Raw genomic sequence first — 25,538 nt, 5'->3', positions numbered from 1 at the left:
ATTTAACCATGTCAGCACTTGTGAGTCGGTCTTTAGACACATCAAATTTCAAGGAAAAATAGAATTTTGTTTAGAAATGTACTTCAGGAGAAAAAGGAACCTATCTTATGGTTTGTCTATACGGCAACTTAGTGCATGGCCAGCCAGGGTGAGAATTAAGAAATATGCCAGACTGCCCTTGTATTTCACTGCACTGTAGCAGCAGCAAGTTGGTGCACTATAGATGCACACCCTGGCTTGCTGCACAGGAACTTGCCGAGCAGATCATCCCTTAGTTACCTTTGCCAGTAATTAATAATACCACCAAAGTCAGCATCTGCTTTTCACCCCGTGCCAAAAAGTAACCACGCACAGTCAAATCAAACCCAAGCGCTAACCTTCTCCACTGCAGACATCAGCTTTTGTTATTCCAAAAGTGTAGGTAAAAAGATGAGCCGTGCAGAATGCCATGAAGATCAACAAATTCAGGCTACTTCTGATCTGGGGAGTATCCAAAGTGGAGGTACCCTCATAGAGAACAACTTACCTCATGATTAATGGTATTGGAGAGAGTTGATAGAGTTAACAGCCTCAGCATGGGCACTTGACCTTCATCCATTGCCAGGAGGAGATCACCTGCTAATGCCGCTAGTGCGGTTACAGTCCGGTACCCAGGTGTGTAGTCAGATTGACAAGGCTCAAGGAGATCCGAGGCATCTAGGTGCTCAGAGAGTTCTCACTAGAACCTTCACTATAATCTTAACCAAAAACGGAAGATTTGAAACTACGTGATTGTTAGACAGATTGTCATTGCCAAGTGGTGGTATTGTTATGCTGGAGAGTGATGGAGGCAATCACAGACCGCACTGAAACTGATGGCTATGCTAGGTACCATTCATTCAGGCTAAACGGAATAAGCAATTAAGATCCTTTGTTGAGTATATATATATAGCTGAAATAACTGAAACTACCGCCCAAGGTTCTGAGCCACATGGAAAGACCTGAGCAAGAATTAACTCAGGAAGAATAAGAATTCCCTGGGATTGATTGAAAACACCGGGGCTGGGCATTGATTGGGAGCCAATATCTATTTTGTCTGGTTTCTCATTTCGGTTTTTGGATTGATTCTGTTCTAACAGAGGGGCCAAGTTAATTTTCACCATGAATCTGTCTTTCTAAAAAAGGCCTTACTGCTAGAGATGCACCAAAAATGCCCCAGAAAAACTAGAAGCTGATGAGTAATCTCGTATTGGAGACAGCACCTAGTTGGTAGCTGAGACACTAGACTGGGAGTTGGGAGATCAGGATTCTCTTTCTGGCTCTGACACTGACTTGCTTTGTGGCCTTGGACAAATCCCTTCTTTTCTTTTTGCCTCTGTTTCCCCTCACTTTGTCTATTTTGACTGTAATCTCTTTGGGATAGGAATTGTTTCTAATTACATGTTTGCATGCCGGTCACAATGGGCCCTGACCTCAGTTGGGTAGTTAAATGCTATCACAGTATAAATGTTTGATGGATAGCCACTCCCAATTGAAACGATATTCAAATGTACCATCTCAGAAAAGTGTTTTAATGTCAGCCAGTATGGATTTGGGCAGAATGGTGATATCACTTCCAGAAGCATGTGGCACAATTCAGCTCCGAGTTAGTGGGTGCTATTCCAACTGCAGGGAAAGGAAAGAATGTGGCCCACGTTCTTTTACATGTAACACGGCCAGAAGTGACTTATGTATATTGCAGAGCTAATACACCCCAAACCAAGCCAACATGTCAGAGGGGTCTGTTGATGGAGATGTGCAGGAAAATTAAAATCCTAGCTCATCTTTGCTAATGGCTTCAAACCAACTTTTCTTCTTCACAGCCAGCACTCTGGGCAGGACTCCCCACCTGAACATCTAGCCACCTGAATCTGCATTGCTGCTTAAGGCTTGTTCTTTTACTAATCACATAGCCAATGGGAAAACATTTGCTCCTGTGAGCATCCCCCTTTGACAGTCCTAGAGGGAACAATTTTTGACAAGCTGCCCCTCCCCTTCCCAGACTGACATGCCTGACGCACCTGTTCTTGTGGGCAGCGCAGTGACACAAAAAGAAGCCAAAGCCACACGGGGCTCCAGCAGCAATGAGGAGGCAGAGGTTTGAAAGCGAGGTTGGCTGGTTTGCAGGATGAGAGAAGAGCTGTGCCTGCAAAAGGAAGTAGATTTTTTTTTTTTTTTTTACTGAAGATTATGTTCCTGGTTAATATTTAAAAGCTAAGAGACTGAACAACTGAAAGACAGTGATCATGTTTTCCTGGGAACCAGGAACCTGCTCCCGTGTTCCTGTCCATTATACAAAAGACAGAATTTTGCCCTGGTTTTGGACTCCACTGCAGCTTGGAGACCTGAGCGAGCCACTGGCCTGCTGAGTGGGGCTAGCTAGCCCGTGTGCATCAGGAACCTTAATGTGTCACATGTTGTCAACCTTCTGTCCCCTCACAGACCTCCCTGGGAGCACCCCCATCCTTCTCTCGACAGAAGTTCTTTGGACCAGGACTGCTCCACATGTAAAGTGCCAGAGAAGTGAGGTGGCTTGACAGAGGAGCATGAGGAGTGGGCCTACCCCCATCTCTCTGCCTTTCACACCCACTCCCCGATGCCCATGGAAAATGCCAACTCTTGCCCCTGCTATGTTTCTCACTTGAAAAAGCTGGTAGCCAAAGAAATGAACATGAATGACGAAAGGCTGGCATAAAGCTGACTCACTTTGCAGGATTGCTCATTCCCGATGAAATTTATCCCAAGACAGAAGGCCTGCCCATGTCCCTATATACCACCTAAGATGGCATTGATGCATAGGGTCTTGTGTAGGTTGTCTATGGGATTTAGAACACAGGGTTGTCTCTAACTAGACATTTCTGAGCGGAAGTTACTTGTTCCTGACAGCCTTGGAGTGCTGTTGTGACAAACTGCTTTTGATATCACCCCATAAAAACCTCAAGCAAAAGGAGAAGGCAGGTATGGGAAGGAAGGGTGGCTGGCTGGCTGGCTATAGGACTGGCAGAGAGCTCAAAAGATCTGGGTTGGATTCTGAGCTGACCTACAATAATCTTGGGTGAGTCATTCATTATTATCGGTATTACTGTATATTGCACTGGGCTCTGTACAAACACAGGACAAAAGACAGTCCCCACCCCAAAGAACTTGAAAGCGAAGTATAAGACAAGAGACAACAAATGGATACAAACAGATGCAGGAGTACAAGGAAAAAATTCACCATCATGATAAGCAGTAGTCTCAGCAGCCTAGCTCAGCTCCCATTTAGTTACCTAAATAAATAGCCAGATTTTCAGAAGTGTTCAGTTTGCTGGGTATGGAGCTCTTTTGAAAACTTGCCCATAAGTGTTACTGTGGGAGCTGCAGAGTGCAGAGTTCTTTTGAAAATCAGCTTTTTATGTAGGTGCAAAAATGGGAGCTAAGTGCTTTTCGAATTTGGTCCCCAGCCGGGGTCGTGAGCCATTGAAAACCTGGCCCTTAAGCTCCATGCCTCAATTTCCCCACCTATAAAATGGGGATAACAATCTTCATGGGGCTGTTGTGGAGATAAATACATTAAATGTTTGTTGAGGCCCTAAGATACCAGGATGACATAGGCCATACAAATGCACAGAATAGATAATGCATAGGAAATCTCAAAGCACGTAATAGTCCAGAGGACAGATTACTACCATGAACTACGGAAGCAGATCTGATAAATTATTGGCATCTTATCATTCAATCTGACAACTTTGTCCAATAAATTATTTGCAAACAAATATTTTTCATTATTTGAAGCACTCTGAAGATGGTTGAATAATATCTGGCAAATAACTTGTTTGACTGAATTTGATGTTGAATTATTTGTGAATATATTTATTTCATTATTCCTACCAGCTTTCCCCAGAGTGGATGTTAACCTGGGAGGTTCTGTTCCTGCATTGGTTAAAAAACCACATGGCTGATTGCCTATGGTGAAGGGTGAAACTGTTTGTTTGCAGCTCACATACCACTTATCTGCCAATGGAGAACTTTGCTGAAATGGGCTGCGATTCAGGCTATATACACATCAATATGGCTATAAAGAAGTATGTTTAACTGTGTAGCTGGCTTGCTACTGACATGATATAAAGATGCTGGAGTAAATATAAATAAAATTCTGTCCCTTGCCAGAATCTGATAGAGCAATATAGAAACTCCCCCAGGATAAACAGCTGCATCGGAATAAGCTTGTTCATCCATCTTTCAGTGTTAAATTTTAATTGTCTCTTCTTTAAATTTCTTAGCACTCTGTTTTAAATAATGCTAAGTGTTTCTAAATTATACATAGCCCTGCAAGCCTAATCATAATAAATTTTGCTTTAAGGAAAAGGTAAGTACAATAATGAAATATTAAAGTGCTCTACTTAAATATTACCATATTTGATTTTTTTAAGGACTTAGAGTTCAAGGTGGCCACATTAATTCATGCTGTAAAGAGACACTATCAAGGAGTTTACAGGCAAATACATATAGTCATGAGACTGTTGTAGCATAACATGGTCATATCTAAAGGTTTGATCCTGCTCCCCTTGCAATCAATAGCAAAACGCCCATTGACTTCAATGGGAGTAGAATCAGCCCAAATATATGCATGCTTGGATGTCTGTTTTCCCCCTGACCCATGCACTGAACTGTGATTAACATTAAAGTGAGTAAGTTCAGCCCTAGGCATTTTTCTGCCTTGGGCAAACTTCAATATGCGTATCCTTTCTGTTCTAGCTCATCTTTGTTGCTTTTCCTCGAGTTATTTGCTTGCAAGGTTTTTATTTGCTTGCAAGGTTTTATTTGCTTGCAAGGTTTTTAACTTTAAAGACAAATGATCCGGTGTTTAAGGCATTAGACCATGATTCACGGGATCTGGGTTCAGTTTTCAGCTCCGCCACAGAGTCTCTGCATGTCCTTGGGCAAGTTATTTAATCTCCCTGAGCCTCAGTTCCCCCATCTTTAAAATTGGGTTGATAATATTTCCTTTCTCCCACCATTTGTTTATCTTGTCCAGCCCAGAAAGGGTATCCAGAGCTTCCCTCCCACAATGTCTCCCTCCCGCAAGCCAGGCAGAAGGTGGTAAGGGTGTACCTCCCCTAGCCCATGGAGGCTGGGACCACTGGAGTTCAGCCTGGCACTTTGGAAGAAAAGGTCCTGTGCTGAGCAGAGCAACAATTAACTACCCAGCACCTGCAGGCCCAGGTGGCAGCAATGGGAGAATCCTGAAGCTGTGGGAGGGGCAAGTGGGATCCAGTGGGTGGAGATAGCTTTAACTAGGAAGGGAAGATAAAACCTAGGGGAGGTTGACAAGTGCAGTGAGACACAGAGGGAGCTGCAGCCTGGATGGAGGGTGGAAGGAAACATAACGGCAGTACGACTCTCAGACTAGGGGAGACAGCAGAAGAGCATTTAGACATGAGTGTAAGAGAGAGCTAGATATGGGGAGAATCTGCTTTATTTATTCTTCATCTCCTGTCCTAACTTGTTGCTTAACAGCACTCAGCAACATTACACATTTGACTCGTTTCACCCCAGAGTTGGTTGTGTTTCCGTGGAATTTTGTGCGTAGTTGCTGTGTAAAATTTGTTCAGCTTGTGAAGCAATTATGGATCCTTTGGGATGAAAGACACTATGCGCATGTAAGCCGATCTTATTTCTCATTGCCAGAGCTTTCTATTTTCCCAAATCATGTCCTTTTAACACCGCTCTGAATGTTTTATTGATGAAAAGAACATAATAACTGATGTCTCCTTTTGCCTTTTCTAATTCCTTTTGTCTATTTAGGGACTTGATGGAAAGTCTTGTTGGCTTGTTCTTCCCTTGCTTGTGGGACAGCACTTCACATTTGGCAATGGGTCAAGAGGACTAAGGGGCATGTCTACTTCTGCTCATGCTTCTTAAAGCTGCCAAACCAGGACCAATGAAGATGTTCACCAGGCTGCAGGTGCTTGCCCTTGCTTTGCTCTGCAAAGGAGTTTTCCTTTCCCTAAGTGACCATAACTTTTTAAGAAAGGAAATTAAGATAGAAGGAGACTTAGTCTTAGGTGGTTTATTCCCAATTAATGAAAAAGGCACCGGGACGGAAGAATGTGGGAGAATCAATGAAGACCGAGGCATCCAGCGCTTGGAGGCTATGTTGTTTGCCATTGATGAAATCAACAGAGACAATTACTTGCTCCCAGGAATTAAGCTTGGAGTTCATATTTTGGACACATGTTCAAGGGATACATACGCGTTAGAACAGTCTCTGGAGTTTGTCAGGGCATCTTTGACTAAAGTGGACGAAGCGGAGTATATGTGCCCCGATGGATCTTATGCCATTCAAGAAAACATTCCGTTACTCATTGCAGGTGTCATAGGTGGTTCTTATAGCAGTGTCTCCATACAGGTAAGACATTTCAAAACTTACACCCTCCAGAGAGAACTATTCATCTTGAGCTTCCCTGAAAGAAAAACCTACTAAATATGGTACAGATCATGGGTCACATTTGTTCCTAGAACCAATGAATTTACACCAAGGATGAATCTAAACCACATTGATTTTTTTTTTAAATCTGCTATAACTTAAATATGGGTAGGCTGGGCATTTCCTTTAGTGATGGTAGAACTTGTGAGAATTTGTGATTTTGAAAAAAATAGATAATATATTGTAAGATTTGACTTTACTTTGAATATGATTTTTTAAAATTTCAGTTCACACCACTTAAGCCAACAGAAGTTTTTCCACTGTCTTCAATGCTCATTTGATGAGATCTTATATCTAGAAGCCACAATTTTAATGGGTTCTAAATTTGCAGTCCTTTCCTTATTAATGTATGTTGTTCACGACAGGAATGTGTTCAAATCTCTGCTGTGTCTGAATGGGGAAGGTGTCTGAAGAGGTGCCTATAAGGCTAAACGTTATAAGAAGTCTGAGTACAGCTGATTAGGTTTTAGCTGAATTAGAGAAGAAACCCTGACTTTTTGTTTTGTACATCAAGTGAATGCAAAGAACAAATATTTTCCTCCATTTTTTACAGAGATTCTGTCTGCTCCTCTACCTATCTAGCATGTCTACAGCACCTATTGCCATAGGATCAGGGTGCTGAGACTTCTTCCAAGCATCTTCTAAAATGTTCATCTCTTGCCTTGGAATGCAATACCCACCACTATAAAAATCCTCTTGCATCTTTGGTGGAGGCTGATCTATTTTCAGTTCTTTTCTGCTGAACCATAATATACCCTCCTTATTCACAAATGAGCACTGTCTTACTCCTCGAACAGTCCCATCTAAACAGATGGGACAACTTGCCAGTAAGGTGCTACACACTGTATTATATCAGTATCAAACAGGACAAAACCCTGCCCCGTGCTACTAGCAGAGAAAGAAGTCATAGGGAGCTTCATCTGTCCCTTGCAGAAACAGGACAAGATTTCAGTTAGTGCTAACTTCAACCAGCACTAAGCTAAGGACTGACTGTCACCCTAGCCAGCACACCAAGGCTCCACTGGCTTGGGAGGACAGCCAGGTCCCCATGCTAACATCCTAGAGTTTAGAATGGCCACTAAGTGAGAATACAGCCTCCTCTTTATGGCGCAGACTGTGGCCTGTTTGGCATGCACATGCAGGGGAGTTATGGGGTGAGGAGCAGCCTCTGGAAAGCTGCTACCCTCTCCCACATAAAGTGTGGGTTCGGCTTTGACTCTGCCCCACAATGTACCAGACAGCGATGCCAGGGGATGTATTCTGTGCCAGATATAGGGTTGGTGCAGGGCATGTTTCTCCCCACCAGAGCAGGGGAGAAATCAGGAAGCAGATTGTGACTCCTGAGTCCTGGGCTGCACCGTTGGTGGTTCTGCCCAATACACAGGCCTCGACAGTTTAGCCCTAAAGGAACATTCCTGAGACATCCTGCTGTGTGTTATCTGGATGGCCCTAGGAACTACTGCACTGCCAGCATCATTCCACTTCTTTGCACTCAGCCTCTGGCACCTGCAAGGGCAGGATTAGGTCCGATGCCTTCTGAGGCACATGGGAAAGAGTGTGTCAGCCTCCCTAAGCTTTGGTTGTGGATGATGAAACAGCGGTAAGCTTAGTAATAATTGATACTCTATCGCTTCCGTTCACCCAGCAGCGCCTCTTGATTCTTGGGACGTTCCCATTGACATCAGTAGGAATGGACAAGCCAAGAGTTCAAGGAGTGTGAGTGCAGACGTCAAGAATTCCAAACATAGGGGCCTAAAGTTAAATACCTGAATCCATATTTAGGCATCTCGCTAAGGAGGCCTGACCTTTAGAGGTGCCGCTCCCATTGGCTTCTGTGGGAGTTGTGGGCACTCAGCGCCTTTGAAAATCAAGCCATGTTCATGACTGGATGGGCCTGCATGTCAGAGGAACTGAGAACACAGAGGTCCCATGACTTCAGTTAGAAACGGAGGCGTTCAGATTTCGAAAATCAGGCCCACCACGTTTCTAAATATGGATTTAAGTGTCTGACTTTAAGCACCCACGTTTGACCTCAAAGAATTAAGCAGCTACAGATCCACACCACAGTTTCTCTGGGAAAGCCACAACATAATCTGTGCAGAGCCCTTTCAGACAGGAAAACATTTCTGTCTTTTGTGTCTTGTGAATTTGCTGTTGTATTTCTGAACCTCCCCTCCTCCCCCCCTAGATTTCTGTCTGGACAGCTGTCTGCCCAATCACTTCACGGTGCTCCCACTGTCAAATTTCTGCTTCTTTCATTATCCTTCCACTCAGGAAAGAGAATTCTTTGGTAAGTCAGCAATAAGCATATGTCCCCCAGAGCCAGTGTACACAACAGGCACTTTTTGCAGATAGTAGAAACTACAAGAGAATGTGAAATGCTTAATTTCTTGGTCAGACTTAATTATCATTAATGAAAACTGGTATAATTAGTCTTCAGATGCTGTATATACATTAGCAATGAGCCCAATCCACACACAGCCTGATCCTGGAAAGCCCTTACCCAGGAGGTTAATATTTCATTACTCATGTGAGCAAACCCATTGCAGTCTATGGAACTACTTGCATAAGTTTGCATGATTTAAGGTTTGGGATTGGACCCAGAGTTTCATCCAGATTTGGAGATGGATTCTCCAAAGTTCAGGGATGTTCACGTCAGGGCTTGGTTGGTTCCTAGCTCTAGTTTAAATGAGACAGACATCCTGGTCTCAGCTAATCTACAGCAGGATTTTTTGACATACTTTTAATGTAGTGATCATTAAAGAGTCTATGTTAAGTTCCGTTTTAAGTGAAGGGGGGAAAGGGGAGCCCAATCTCCATATGTGGGCACTTTAATACTATGTCCAAATGCCACATTTAGACACTCAGGTCAGCATTTACAGGAATTTACACGTGTAAGTGGTGATTCATGTGTCCAGATACTGGATTTGTATGTCCAGATTCACATCCACTTTTGAAAACTGGACCGACCTGCTGTCTTTAATGTAGGAATGAGATCCATTCACCCTACCACCAAGGTTTCTTTCTTAGGAGTATAAAGACATCGATTTAAGTGGACTATATGCTGTGCATTTCCATATTGGACAATAGGTATTTCCACAACAATATAGAGCTCGATCCTGCCAGAAAATGCCTCCACGCTGCAAATCCATAACATTTCCTGGGATACAACCATGAAAGTTATTTCTGAATTAAGCCCTTCCTTAGGGTACATCTACACTACAGGGGGGAGTCGATTTAAGATACGCAAATTCAGCTACGTGAATAGCGTAGCTGAATTCGACGTATCGCAGCCGACCTACCCCGTTGTGAGGACGGAGGCAAAATCGACTTCTGCGGCTTTCTGTTGGCGGCGCTTACTACCACCTCCGCTGGTGGAGTAAGAGCGCCGATTCGGGGATTGATTGTCGTGTCCCAACGGGACGCGATAAATCGATCCCCGAGAGGTCGATTTCTACCCGCCGATTCAGGCGGGTAGTGTAGACCTAGCCTTAGTGGCAGAACCATGTCAGAGCAGCCTCTCTATGCTGCCTTCATCTCAGGGCGTAGAACTTTTTGCTAGGCCCAGTACAACTGCGACATGTAGCAACCAGGCTTTGGGGAATGATTAGGGGCATATCACTGAACCTGTTAAGAGCCCCCACATCTATACCTAGGAATGGGGGTCTTCCTTTACTGCCTAAATGACTGTTATAATTCTGGGAGGGAAATTCAGAGAGAGACTGTGGTGATAAGGCGGTGTTCTCTCCTTGACTGACAGATCTCTTCAACCATGCAAGTCTGCCAGCAAAAGTGGGAAAAGAGGACGTATGGCCTGAAAACTTATCCCCTTCACAAACAAACAAAAAAATCTACAGCCATCCAATCAGAGACCATAAAGAATATGTGACCTGTGTAACCAATCAAAATAGCATGAATTACAGATTCTCAATACTTACAAAGAAGGGTCAGTGACAAAAAAAATTGCTTCTTCTATTTCTCCTTCACTAGGAAGCTCGACTGGTTCCTCCAAGGTCTGAACCCAGAAACCAGAGCTTTCATCACCTCCTGGCTGGGTCACTAGCTCATTTTAAAGGTGGCAGTATTGCAGAGACTGCAGCTCAATCAAATCATTATCTTAGATGTCTGTATACTAATGCGAGAAGTATGGGGAATAAGCAGGAAGAACTCAAAATGCTAGTAAATAAACATAACTATAACATAGTTGGCATCACGGAGACTTGGTGGGATAATACGCATGACTGGAATATTGGTATATCTTGCTCAGGAAGGATACGCAGGGGAAAAAGGGAGGAGGTGTTGCCTTATATATTAAAAATGTATACACTTGGACTGAGGTTGAGATAGAAATATGAGACAGACTTGTTGAAATTCTCTGGATAAGGATAAAAGGAGTAAAAAGCAAGGGTGAAGTCATGGTAGGGGTCTATTACAGACCACGAAACCAGGAAGAAGAGGTGGATTAGGCTTTTTTTAAACAACTAACAAAATCCTCCAAAGCGCAGGACTTGGTGGTGATCATGGACTTCAACTACCCAGACATCAGTTGGGAAAATAAGGGCACAGCTTATCCAACAAGTTCTCGGAATGTATTAGAGACAATTTTTAGAAAGCTAGTAAGGGGGAAGGCTGTTCTAGATTTGATTTTGACAAATAGGGAGGAACTGGTTGAGAATTTGAAAGTGGAAGGCAACATGGGTGAAAATGATCATGTAATGGTAGAGTTCACGATTCCAAGAAATGATAGGAGGGAGAACAGCACAACAAAGACAATGGATTTCAAGAAGGCAGACTTTAGCGAACTCAGGGAGTTGGTAGGTAAAATCCCATGGAAAGCAAATCTAAGGGGAAAAACAATTGAAGACAGTTGGCAGTTTTTCAAAGAGACATTATTAAGGGCACAAGAGCAAACCATCCCAGTGTGTAATAAATATAGGAAGTCTGGCAAGAGACCACCCTGGCTTAACAAGGAGATCTTCAATGATCTAAAACTCAAAAAAGAGTCCTACAAAAAGTGGAAACTTGGTCAAATTACAGGATGAATATAAACAAATGACACAAGTATGTAGGGACAAAATTAGAAAAGCCAAGGCACCAAACGAGATCAAACTGGCTAGGGACATAAAAGGAAACAAGAAAACATTCTACAAATACATTAGAAGCAAGAGAAGACCAAGGACAGAGTAGGCCCATTACTCAATGAGGGGGGAAAGACAATAACAGAAAATGTGAAAATGGCCGAGGTGCTCAATGACTTCTTTGTTTCGGTTTTCACCAAAAAGGTTGGTGGCGATTGGATGTCTAACATAGTGAATGACAGTGAAAATGTGGTAGGATCAGAGTCTAAAATAGGGAAAGAACAAGTCAAAAATTACTTAGACAAGTTAGATTTCTTCAAATCACCAGGGCTTAATGAAATGCATCCTAGAATACTCAAGAAGCTGACTGAGGAGATATCTGAGCCATTAGCAATTATCTTTGAAAAGCCATGGAAGACGGGAGACATTCCAAAAGACTGGAAAAGGGCAAATATAGTGCCCATCTATAAAAAGGGAAATAAGGACAACCCAGGGAATTACAGACAAGTCAGCTTAATTTCTATTCCCGGAAAGATAATGGAGCAAATAATTAAGCAATCAATTTGCAAACACCTAGAAGATAATAAGGTGATAAATAACAGTCAGCATGGATTTGTCAAGAACAATAATGTCAAACTAACCTGATAGCTTTCTTTGACAGGGTAACAAGCCTTGTAGATGGGGAGAAGCGGTAGATGTGATATATCTTGACTTTAGAAAGGCTTTTGATACTATCTCGCATGACCGTCTCATAAACAAACTAGGGAAATACAACCTAGATGGAGCTACTATAAGGTGGGTGCACAACTGGTTGGAAAATCGTTCCCAGAGAGTAGTTATCAGTGGTTCACAGTCATGCTAGAAGGGCATAACGAGTGGGGTCCCGCAGGGATCGGTTCTGGGTCCAGTTCTGTTCAATATCTTCATCAATGATTTAGATAATGGCACAGAGAGTACACTTATAAAGTTTGCGGATGATACCAAGCTGGGAGATGTTACAAGTGCTTTGCAGGATAGGATTAAAATTCAAAATGATCTGGACAAACTGGAGAAACGGTCTGAAGTAAATAGAATGAAATTCAATAAGGACAAATGCAAAGTACTCCACTTAGGAAGGAACAATCAGTTGCACACATACAAAATGGGAAATGACTGCCTAGGAAGGAGTACTGCAGAAAGGGATCTGGGGGTCATACTGGATCACAAGCTAAACGTGAGTCAACAGTGTAACACTGTTGCAAAAAAAGTGAACATCATTCTGGGATGTATTTGTAGGAGTGTTGTAAGCAAGACATGAGAAGTAATTCTTCTGCTCTAATTAGGCCTCAACTGGTGTATTGTGTCCAGTTCTGCAAGCCACATTTCAGGAAAGATGTTGACAAATTGGAGAAAGTCCAGAGAAGAGCAACAAAAATGATTAAAGGTCTAGAAAACATGACCTATGAGGGAAGATTTAAAAACTTGGGTTTGTTTAGTCTGGAAAAGAGAAGACTGAGAGGGGACATGATAACAGTTTTCAAGTACATAAAAGGTCATTACAAGGAGGAGGGAGAAAAGTTGTTCTTCTTAACATCTGAGGACAGGACTAGAAGAAATGGGCTTAAATTGCAGCAAGGGTGGTTTAGGTTGGACATTAGGAAAAACTTCCTAACTGTCAGAGTGGTTTATCACTGGAATAAATTGCCTAGGGAGGTTGTGGAATCTCCATCATTGGGGTTTTTTAAGAGCAAGTTGGACAAACACCTGTCAGGGACGGTCTAGATACTATTTAGTCCTGCCTTGAGTGCAGGGGACTGGACTAGATGACCTCTCGAGGTCCCTTCCAGTCCTATGATTCTATGATTCATGCAGACTGTGGCAGCCCACATCAGCAATGGGTATGGCTGCTGTGAGCAGTTAGGGCTGTCAGGAAATAAAGATTATTGTTATCCACTGGAAAATAGGCAGGATGTAATTCGAATAGATACATAGATGATAAGTATTACAAAACTGTAATTTAGCCATGAAAATGAAATTAACAACATACAAAAAAGCACTGTGGAGCTTTCTTGACCACATGTGATCTCAGTTCTGTGGATCATCCAACAATCAGTACATTCAACCGTGTGGTATTGGGAACTGTAGCTTTAAGGGCTGAGCTTCCCAGACAGAGAGTCTAGGCAGGACGCTATGAAGCTATTGTTACGCTCAGCCAGTTGGAACCACACACAGAAAAAAGCAGTGAGTAATCCCTGAATACCACAAACAGCACAGTACCCATAACACCAAGCTACTGCTTTCATACGTAGCTATCATGATTATGGGAGCATTAAATATGCATGGATCAGTTTCCCAAACTGTGGTTTACAGACAGCTGACTAGACACGTGGTGCTGGCTCCTTCTCCTTGTTTCTAAATTATTATTTTTTTAAGATAAAAAGGATCGGATTTCAAAGTTGCCTAAGGGAGTTGGACTCTAGCTCCCAGTGGATTTGCTTAACTCTCTTTGGCTCCTTTGCAAATTACAGCCTAAATTATTTCCTAGCAGTGCTTTTCCAGATAAGCATTTGCTGCAGTTGTCATAGGGGAATTATATGATTGTGAATGGGAATGGAGATGGTGCATGCAGTCATGAATGGGAGGCAAGGTGATCTGCAGTGCCATGAATGAGGAGAGGTAACCAAGAGACAATCAGTCTATTAAGATTTGACCTGCGCTTTGAATGGGCTTGGAAGGATTCAATTTTTATTGGTAAATGTCAATCAAAAGGTCAATTTCACCATACAAACACAAACTGAAGGAAAAACTATGTCCATCAATAGTAATCGAAATGTACAGATACACACAGTAAGAAAAATACTGCATGAGAAATTATTAGAGTTTGATTTAAGGCTCTTTACTTTGCATATTGCGACAGATGATGTTGACAGTTTATGTCTTCATGGTGATCAACCCGTAACTTTTTGAATCTCAGTGTGTACAGTCATGGAATAACTAATGTCTGGTCTGCCCCAGTTTTTGACCCTCCTCCATAATTTCTCACAACAGGGAAAATTTAAATCAATTTAAAAAATTAAGATGCTTAAAATAAGCATTGATATTATCTGTTGAAATGATAAAAGAATAAAAATCAAATTCTGCCAAACCTGATGTGAACAAGGCAGGGCTACCCTGGCATAACTCACACATACTCCGTGTGGCCCATTGGCCCCCTGCAATGGTGCCTGAGCCACAGACAGAGGTTGATGAGCCTGATACACCCCTGACTAACAGAAGCAATTCTTTTAGCTCATGCAGGAGAGCCTCATGCTTTAAGATCCAGAAGTCCCAGAATCAGTCCCTGCTGCTGACAACTACAGAGGGGCATCGTGTTCCAGACATGGTGCGCATTAGGCATAGGCAGACTGCTGACTCCCAGTGAAGGATCTCCCCTACTAATTGCTCACACAAACATCTAGGTTTTCCTTGAAGGTCTCTTATTGATGTGCTGACAGCTTACACGAGCTGACACCATCACTGGCTGAGGTTAAATGGCTGCAGGCCGCATATGCAAAGACTCACTGTGTTATCACAGGGACAAAAAATTCTGGTTAGAGACAGTTCTGCTCCTCCATTAAATATTTTCTCTCCCCGCATCCTCCTCCTTTTTATTAATTACTGGGGATATTTGTATACAAATAAGTTAGCTGGGCCTGATACATCTCTCAGGTAAACCTCTATCTCCATTGAAGACAATTGTGTAAACATGGGACAAATGAGATCAAAATCAGGCTGTTTGTTCTGAAGGGACCCCTTGATTCCTGGTGTACATTTCCCAGGTGATGTCATGATGCTGTTTAAGACATTGCCTATCTAGAGGGCTATAATGGCCGCTAGTGAATATGTAGCTAGATGTTTACAGCTTAATTTCTAAGACTTCTGGCAGAAGAAAACACTAAATAAAGGCATTTTTCTTTGTTTGTGGGGTTGCTTTTTCTTAATTATTCCCTTTTGGCAGGAATGTTGTTAGATGGCATACATTAATGGACAACAATAAGCAACTTAACCAACGTTATAGAGATTTAGTTACAGCTGATTGCTCCTTCATTCCTCTGCGTAATTCATATGCTGTACATGGGACGGGGCGGGCTGGGACTCCTAAGTAACTTAACAGCATCTGGCTCTGTGTGTTTGATACTGAAGTTATAGTTCAATGATTAAATTGGAACAGCAACACTCGTGCATTGTTGTTATGCTCTCAGGACAAGATCCTCTAGTCCAGGTGAGCTGTGCACAGAGCAGAACCCAAACGTATGAGAGAAGATAACCCTAAGCCACCTTTCTATCTTAGGTACTTGTAGAGCCCCCATTACTGTGGATCTGAGTGTCTCACAGACTTTAGTGTACACACCTGTGAAGTACTATTTTCCCTATGTTACTGATGGGGAACTGAGGCACAGGCTCAGACTGCACGGCAGATATGCCTGCATGTGTTTTCCAGCGTGAGCAGACATTCCCACATTAACGCTGATCGACCTTGAACTGTAGCTACAGCAGCCTTGAATAAGATCCCATCGGAAATGCTGGCTCCATACTCAGGTGGCTAGCTTCTCTCGCTACTTGTGCCACTGTGGCTACACTTCTACCTTTAGCACACTGGTTTGATCAGACCTGGCACGGGTATGTCTACACACATGGAAATTAAATTAACCCTTCCAGTGGTGGCCTAGTGTTATGCTGTCTGGTATGGGACACAGCAAAGAGCGCCAAGCTCAGGCCAGACTACCAAAATATAGGGCTCTACACACTTTTAAATATATATATATATTTGGATGAAGAAAAATAGCATGAAAAGGCCAAACATGAAAAGTAATTGAAGGCATTATCATTGCATACAGGGATAAATGTGTTTGCTGGCCACAGTCTGACCTACATATGCCCCTGAAAACACCGCAAACAAAACAGTTTAAAAGCTACTTGGAAGGTATATTGGCAGCTGTGCCTGTTTCTTAGAAAACCTGGGTCCTTGTCTCTGCCACTGGCTCACCATGAGATCATGGACGAGTTACTTACCCTGCCTGTGTAAAATGTAATTTCTAGTACCTACCTTTCGTTCCAGGAGTGCTGTGAGGCTAAATTCATTAAGGTTTGTAAAGCGCTATGAGATTCTCAGTGGAAGTAGTGTTATCTAACAAGATGTCTCATATGTTAATTGAATGTGACCTGACACATGGTAAAGCAATTGTATATTATAACACTATTGTAGCATTTTTCGTACCAAAGTATCCCACAATGCTTTCCAATTATATACATGTATTTACATATAACCGAGCACTGCACAGTATGTTGGTGATAAAGAAAAGGGGAATTTTTGACCAAAGACATTAGAGCAAACCCCGTCTCTAGCCAAAAGTGCCATGGTATATTCGATGCCCGCACAGGGTAGCTGTAACCCACACACCTTCTGGGTGTGGTGTTCTGTCCCATCTAGTGGCACCAAGACCACTTAGAGAGAGAGAGAAAGTGAGTCTGCTCTACCGCCTTAGCTAACAATCAGTTGGCTTTTAGCTCATGCTATAGAGGCTCATGCACTAAGCTCTAGAGGTTCCCGGTTCGATTCTATCCGCCGGTGACTGGGGTCTATCGGCGTTACAAGTGGGGGCTTGTCCGGGATTTCAACTGGGAAGACTCTCAAGCTTAGGATGCGCTGCCTCAGCTAGGGGAAGTATGTAACCCACACACCTCCTGGGTGTGGTGTTCTGTCCCATCTAAAAAAAGAACAGGAGTAAAAATCTCTCAGGTGCAGAGGACTTTTGAGAAATTTAGAGTAAGGATATTTGTAAAAGAGGGATGACTAGTCTTGTGGTTAAGGTTGTCCTCTGGGATTTTGTAGACAGAGATTTAATTCATGTGCTACCACAGAGACGGCCTGTGTTTACTGTCTGGAGTAGATGCAGGGTGGTGATTCACAAAGACGAAGGAAGCCCAAGAGAGTTTTCAAAGGTGGTGGTGGTGGGGCAGTAAGAGACAATAGCCTAGGATTGCTATGGTCTGTGGTCAGAAGACAACTTGGGGACAAAATCTGAAGTGACTTGGTTATACCATTTTTTATTTAGATTTAATTGGTATGATTTGCTTTAGGAAAATTCTTCTAACATTTTTATTGGGCCATATTCCAAGACTGGCTATACTAGAACTTTAAATTTGGTTTATTCAAGATTACTAGCGCACAGTGGAAACAGATCTACCCCCTTTCAGTCACATGAGACCCATTGCAACTGACCAGCAAGACATAGCTGTGATGGGTTTGGTCACAGAGACCACCTTGGGACTGTCACCTGACATGCTGAAATTACCTGTGAGCCCATTTTCCAGGCCAGCTTGGGACTCCAGAACCCTGCCTTGTTGAGCCAGACATGCTAGCCTGCTGCAACACAGACCCAGGTCTGGTCCACACCCCCAAAGCTTCAGGCTTTAACCAAAAACTGCTCAGCAAATCACCTATCTCCAGTACCCAGACACCCAGCTCCCAATGGGATCCAAACCCCAAATAAATCCATTTTATTCTGTATAAAGCTTATACAGGGGAAACTCATAAATTGTCCACCCTCTATAACACGGATAGAGGTATGCACAGCTGTTTGCTCCCCAGGTCTTAATCACTTACTCTGGGGTTCATTAATAAACAAAAGTGATTTTATTAAGTATAAAAAGTAGGATTTAAGTGGTTTCAAGTAATAACATACAGAACAAAGTAAGTCACCAAGAAAAATAAAACAAAAACACGCAAGTCTAAGCCTAATACATTAAGAAACTGATTACAGGTAAAATCTCACCCTCAGAGATGTTCCAATAAGCTTCTTTCACAGACTAGACTCCTTCCTAGTCTGGGCCCAATCCTTTCCCTGGTACAGTCCTTGTTAGTTCCAGCAGTCATCTTCGGTGGAAACTAGGGGTTTGCTCATGACTGGAAGCCTCCTTTGTTCTGTTCCACCCCCTCTTATAGCTTTGGCACAAGGCCGGAATCTTTTGTCTCTCTGGGTACCCACCCCTCTTTCTAAATGGAAAAGTACCAGATTTAAGATGGATTTCAGTATCATGTGACATGGTCACATGTCCTGTGAGACCCCAGCCTCCATTCTTCCTGGGCTGCCCTACACGTATACAGGAAGGCTTGCAGGTAAATAAACCATGTACAACCAATTGTCCTAGTCAATGGGAGCCATCAAGATTCTAAGCCACCATTAATGGCCCACACTTTGCATAATTACAATACAACCTCGGAGTTATACTTCATATTTCTAGCTTCAGATACAAGAATGATATATGCATACAAATAGGATGAACACACTCCGTAGATTATAAGCATTGTAATGATACCTTATAAGAGACCTTTTGCATAAAGCATATTCCAGTTACATTATATTCACATTCAAAGCATGTATTCATAAAGCATATGGAGTGTAACATCACAATGGAAACAAAGAAGAACATATCTTTCCTCTTCTCCTTCCAGATATGACCCAAGAGCAACACTGTTTCATAGCTACCTGTATGATCTGGATAGATTGATAGAAACACATTTACGTGTAATAACTGCCCACTAGCAAGGGAAATGGCAGTGTGTAAAAAAGCAGTACATTGCACAACATAAATCTCCTAGCAAGTGCAATTAGGGATTATTATCATTATTTACTATTTATATAGCACTGTAGGAGAACATGGCACTGTATAGTTGGAGAGCCATGCCAAACAAATAACAGGTCACCACCCTGGGGGGCGGGGGGCACTGACTAGAACAGTACAGAACAAAGAGCACAATACAGTAAAGAAAGGGGATGGGTGGGAGGTTGTCACAGCAACTGGAGCGTGTCACCGAACAGGAGGGGCTTGAGGTGTTTCTTTGGAGGAGGAGGCTTTGTATAAATTCATTTGTAGGCTGCTCCGAGCCTAATGGGATATTCAGTCACATGCCTAATTAGGCCCTTGAAAAACCGAATCACACTGTGCCGGGACAGGACACTCCAGTCCCACCAGTATAAATGCCAAGATTGGATATGCTCCAACCAAACAGTGGTCCTGGTGGCACTGGGTCGAATTCTCGGCTGGTGTATATGGGCACAGCTATACTGAAGCCAGTGGAGCCAGCCCTTTTGCAGCAGCAGTGAATAAAGTCCATTATGCCTCCAGAAGGACTTGGGGCAAGTGAATGGGGCAGCAGGACTTCAGGATCCCTCCAGTGCATTGATGCCACCAGAGATAGAAACAGGAGTGGACCTGTAGCCTCTGCTAGATACCCCATTTCCTCCAGGGCAACTCACACTACAACAGCCATTGTTTGGTGCTTCATAGGTATGTTTGGTTCAAATTCATAATTACCACCCATTAAAATGTGTCTTTTCCCTATTCCCTCCAGGTTGCAAATTTGCTGAGGCTATTCCAGATCCCCCAGATCAGCTATGCTTCCACCAGTGCCAAGCTGAGTGACAAGTCCCGCTATGATTATTTCGCAAGGACGGTCCCCCCCGACTTCTATCAAGCAAAAGCAATGGCTGAGATTTTACGGTTCTTCAACTGGACCTACGTGTCAACGGTTGCCTCAGAAGGAGACTATGGAGAGACAGGGATCGAAGCCTTTGAACAGGAGGCTCGCCTCCGGAACATCTGCATTGCCACCTCAGAGAAGGTTGGCAGGTCCAATATCAGGAAGTCCTATGACAGCGTGATCAGAGAGCTGCTCCAGAAACCCAACGCAAGGGTGGTCGTGCTCTTCATGCGAAGCGATGACTCTCGGGAGCTCATTGCTGCCGCTAACCGATTCAACGTTTCCTTTACGTGGGTCGCCAGTGATGGGTGGGGGGCCCAGGAGAGCGTTGTCAAGGGCAACGAGCACGTAGCTTATGGAGCAATAACCCTGGAACTTGCTTCCCACCCAGTTAAAGAGTTTGACAGGTACTTCCAAAGCCTCAATCCTTATAATAATCATCGCAATCCCTGGTTCAGGGACTTTTGGGAGCAAAAATTCCAGTGCAGTCTCCAGAACAGAAAGCCGCACAGAAAAGCTTGTGACAAACACTTAAATATCAACAGTTCCAATTACGAGCAGGAATCCAAGATCATGTTTGTGGTGAATGCTGTGTACGCGATGGCCCACGCCTTGCACAAAATGCAACGGACACTGTGCCCCAACACCACCAAACTGTGTGATGCCATGAAACTTCTGGATGGCAAGAAGCTGTATAAAGATTACCTACTGAAAGTTAACTTCACAGGTAAAAGAAAGCTTTTGTTTGTGGCATGCAGTGTGTGATGTTTGCTAATGTGATTGGAAAAGTTAAATACCTTTATTATTCTTATATTATTTATCACTTATATGATAGGGATCAAGGCCCCGTTGTGGTAGGTGCTAGAGTAAAGAGACACTCTTTACATTAGTCCCCGATGCAGTAAGATACTTACATACAGACATAACACTGAGCATGTGAGAAGTCCTATTGACTATGCACGTTGTTAAGGACCTCACTGAAGCCGGGCTCTACAGATCTTGCCATTTAAATTGCTTACAAAATGCAAAAAGCTGGGTGAAACTAACATATGGAGGTGGCAGAAGGTGGATAATGTGATAATGATGTTTTCATGGGGACAAGCTGTGCTCACAATGTAGCTCACTGCCGACCTCACCATTGTCACTGGCACTGTTTAGTCTTTTATTAATGTATCACCATAACAAGACAAAGTAGTTCCATAGGGCAAACAAATAGAAAGTACAATATTATAATTCCTGGGTTTTATATGTCTATCACCCTCCCTAGGCACATATATCACACTCACATTTATATGAATTATTGAAGTGAGTTGCTTGGATGACCTGTTTGATGCAAAGGGAACACCCTGCTGTAATTTGCCTGAGAGAAACCGAGTTTTTCAAAAGAGTTCGGCAGAAGCCAGCATTTCTCATTGAGAATGAGAAGTGTTCTCAATGGGGGTAGCTGGGAGATGAGCACTTTCAAAAATCTGTTCCTAGAAATGTTCATACAATGGATTGGGCCATCCACTAGATAGTTGCACGTGTTAGTTCATGCCCTCCTGAACACATCAGTAAATACCATGCACACAAGCACATAGATAATATATACACAGAATCCCGATGCATTGTGATTACATTTTATTTATTTATTATTTTATGTGTAGCAGGAAATAACATGGTGGTTATATCTTTTTAGGTTTTAAATCTAATGGAAAGGGAGAAATACAAATCTTCCCCCTTTTAACGTGAGCAGAATGTTTTCTATTTATTTTGTTAATTAAACCAGATTTTGAATCCCTTACTCCCAATAATGTGCAGTTACTCATCTAACTAGCTCCACTATCCAGTCAGACGGCTCAGATAAGTAACAGCTCACCAGTGAGAATGCAGAATTCATAATCTTTAGATTATTAGCAAGCATTTATGTTAAACTCTAGTTACTTTTATGAAATTAAATTCACATACTACTAATAGAGTCTAACATCACAGACTAATAAACTGCTACCCAATCAAATTCAAGATCACAAATTAAAGTGAGATGGGAAACAGTTTTCCCATCCTGCAAACATTTTCGAGATTTTGAAAAATTTTCACATCCTGAATTGGTACAAAAAGTTGAAATCTTAGACATTTTCGCTAACTGAAAATAAAAAAAAATTGGTTCAGGCTAATCAAAAAAAAATTATTTTGATTTTTTTATACTATAAATTAAATTTTTAAACAAAACATTTCATTTTGAAAATGTAAAAATGGGATGTTTTGACAATGTTGCAACTTTTTTTTTTCAAAAATTGCTCACAACAGGAAATTCATTGAAATCAAGCCTGTCCCATTAAGTTTCAGTTTCAGTGAACTGGCATTTTCAGATGAAAAAAACATTTTGTCGAAAGATTTCCTACCAGCTCTATTGCAGAGGTGTCTCATTGGTATTATCAAAAACAATGAGCTACACCTGCTGTATGATCTGATTAATTCTTATTATTTTGGAGTCAGTTCTCAGTTATAAACTGGGATGGGTGAAATGCTAGCCCATTGAAGCCAAGGGGAGTTTTGCTATTGATTTCAATGGGGCCAGGATTTCACCCATGATCTTTACTAGTTGCTGTTAGGCTCTGGGTGTGACATTAATACAATCTCTACCAGATACTAGAAAGCTTTCAGAATACAATTACCTGGCATTTTTTGACTACCCACTTGCAAATGTCATTATCACTGCTGCCCTTTAGACCTATCAGAGGCTTGTTGCTCCATCTTGTCACAGGCTATGTAAATTCTACCTGCATCCATTCCATGTATAGACCACACATTGTATTCTGGGAATTTCAAGGGCAGATCATTGCAGCAGCATTTGGGATTACATTGTTTGCAACACAAAATCACACCAAAGGACACATCCAAAAATGCATCCCAATGGGGATGGAGGATGGTGTGGAACTTACTTACCCATCACTTATACCAGTGCCAAGTCAGAGTCTGAATGCTGAAGTTTCCTTAGCCTTGTTAATAGTTCATGACTCTCCAAAAGAATCAGGAAAGAAATGTAACAAGGACGATAATCATATTCAGAAATACACACACAAATAGTTATTGAATACTTTAGAGTTGTTAGGGAGAACACTGCCTCACCATCTGTGCTGAAAGCCTGTAGTACAGATGGACAAGCCTTGCAGGCATAGAAGTAGGCCACCGGTATTCATGGTTTGTCACCCTGTAAAGACCCAAATATTGATCCTTATTACACACTTCCAGTTTTTACAAATTTGTAAGTTGCATCTTCATATATGCCAGCTAATACCAGTTTGACTATATGTAACTTATACCACCAGTATATGTAGATGCAATTCATAACAATGACAATAGCATAACAATAAAGGCATAACAGGAATATGTAAGATAAAACACAGCATGGGGGAATTAGTATATGGTATAATGGTTAGAACAGAGGACTAGACATCTGAATTCCTACATTCTAGTCCTAACTCTGTCACTGACATGTATATCATTTCTGAGGCTCTGCTTACCCATCTGTAAAATTAACATAACACATTTGCCTACGTCAGAGGGTTTTCCTGTGACTTTAAGTCTGTTACTGAGTGACCAGAGAGGTTGAAGTGTTCTCCTACTGGTTTTTGAATATATGATTCCATATACATTGGTACATTGGCCAAACCGGACAGTCTCTACGCAAAAGAATAAATGGACACAAATCTGACATCAGGAATCATAACATTCAAAAACAGTAGAACACTTCAACCTCTCTGGTTACTCAGTAACAGACTTAAAGGTGGCAATTTTGCAACAGAAAAGCTTCAAAAACAAGACTCCAACAAGAAACTGCTGAACTTGAATTAATATGCAAATTAGATACCATTAACTTAGGCTTGAATAAAGACTGGGAATGGTTGAGTCATTACAGAGTGAATCTATTTCCCCATATCCTCACACCTCTTGTCAACTCTCTGAAATGGGCCATCTTGATTATCACTACAAAAGTTTTTTTTCTTCTGCTGATAATAGCTCATCTTAATTAATTAGCCTCTTAGAGTTGGTATGGCTACTTGTACCTTTTCATGTTCTGTATGTATATATATCTCCTTACTATACGTTCCATTCTATGCATCTGATGAAGTGGGCTGTAGCCCATGGAAGCTTATGCTCAAATAAATTTGTTAGTCTCTAAGGTGCCACAAATACTCCTGTTCTTTTTGCGGATACAGACTAACACGGCTGCTACTCTGAAAGAAATCTGGTAATAGCTCTTCAGTCTAGCAGACAAAGGTATAAGACTATCCAATGGCTGGATGCTGAAGCTAGTCAAGTGCAGACTAAGAGCAAATTTTTAACAGTGAGAGTAATTAAATACTGGACAGTTTAACAAGGGTTGTGGTGGATTCTCCCTCACTGGCAATTTTTAAAACAAAATGGGCTGTTTTTCTGATCTGCTGTAGTTCAAGCGCAGTTGTTGGACATGAAGCAGGAATTAATACAGGGAAGATGTATGGCCTGTGTTATGCAGAAGGTCAGACTAGATGATCCCTTTGGGCCTTAAATATCACTGCACATTAACCTTTTTCAGCAGCATGAGCAGAGGGAGGAGATAACTCAATTTCTCATGTCACGCTTCCATCGGTGTGAATGGAGGGAAGAGTAATTTATATCCAGATGCTCACCGCGAGTAATTGGATGGGAGAACTCAAAGCCCAGTTCATATGTATAGATACACACACCCTTACCCACTCCTTAGTTGTTGGCTGGGGTCCCATAAAGGCAAAGACTGACTCCACTTCTGATCTTTAAAATCCCCACAATCCCCCCTGAAAACAGAAGTATAATATTTAGTGTTCAGATGTCCCTGCGTCACAGTCCCCTGTAGCATAGTCAGTTGAGTCATGGGATGTTGGTGTTGGAGGATCTGGCTACAGTGCTTGCTGTTGCCTAAAGCTCTGAATGGCCATGGTGTGCAACCAAGTGACAGCCACAGAGTCCTACATGCCATTTGTATTATGCACTGTAGCACTGAGACTGGATGCTTTAGTGGATTGCACATGCCATACCCTTTCATCTCTAGGTCCCATCACATGTAGGTTAGTGGTAACCAAAAATTCGTATGATGGGATAGCAGTTTAATGGTTACGTACATTGAATTGGTGGTGTCTGTCCACTAGTCCAGTCCCATCATAAAAAACTGCCATTACAATTGGCACTAATGGGTAGCTTCCTAGACAATCTGAGCACAAGGATTGAATGGAACTGGAGATTGAACTAACCTCTTACCCTTTCAGGTAGTCTTTGCTAGTCAAGGCTGAGATACAGTGGATCCATTGGGAGGGATAGCGCAGTGGTTTGAGCATTGGCCTCCTAAACCCAGGGTTGTGAGCTCAATCCTTGAGGGGGGCAAAAAAAAAAAAAAAAAGTTGGGGATTGGTCCTGCTTTGAGCAGGGGGTTGGACTAGATGACCTCCTGAAGTCCCTTCCACCCCTGACATTT

The 25,538-nt window shown here is 42.3% G+C and overlaps 1 protein-coding gene across 3 annotated transcripts in view; it reads left to right on the top strand.

Annotated features, from left to right (window-relative positions):
- GRM3 (glutamate metabotropic receptor 3) overlaps positions 1-25,538 on the top strand; it is a 147,489-nt gene that overhangs the window by 89,114 nt on the left and 32,837 nt on the right. For all 3 annotated transcript variants that reach the window (XM_034765452.1, XM_034765443.1, XM_034765462.1), the window contains exons 2-3: positions 5,806-6,409; positions 19,940-20,795. In XM_034765452.1, the coding sequence (XP_034621343.1) occupies positions 5,912-6,409; positions 19,940-20,795 (1,354 nt within the window). In that variant the 5' untranslated portion in view covers positions 5,806-5,911. The remainder of the gene's footprint in view (positions 1-5,805; positions 6,410-19,939; positions 20,796-25,538) is intronic.

Source organism: Trachemys scripta, chromosome 1, assembly GCF_013100865.1.
Source record: "Trachemys scripta elegans isolate TJP31775 chromosome 1, CAS_Tse_1.0, whole genome shotgun sequence".
Lineage (NCBI taxonomy): Eukaryota > Metazoa > Chordata > Testudines > Emydidae > Trachemys > Trachemys scripta.
The sequence above is the reverse complement of the archived record's forward strand: the minus strand, read 5'-3'. Positions and strand labels throughout refer to the sequence as shown.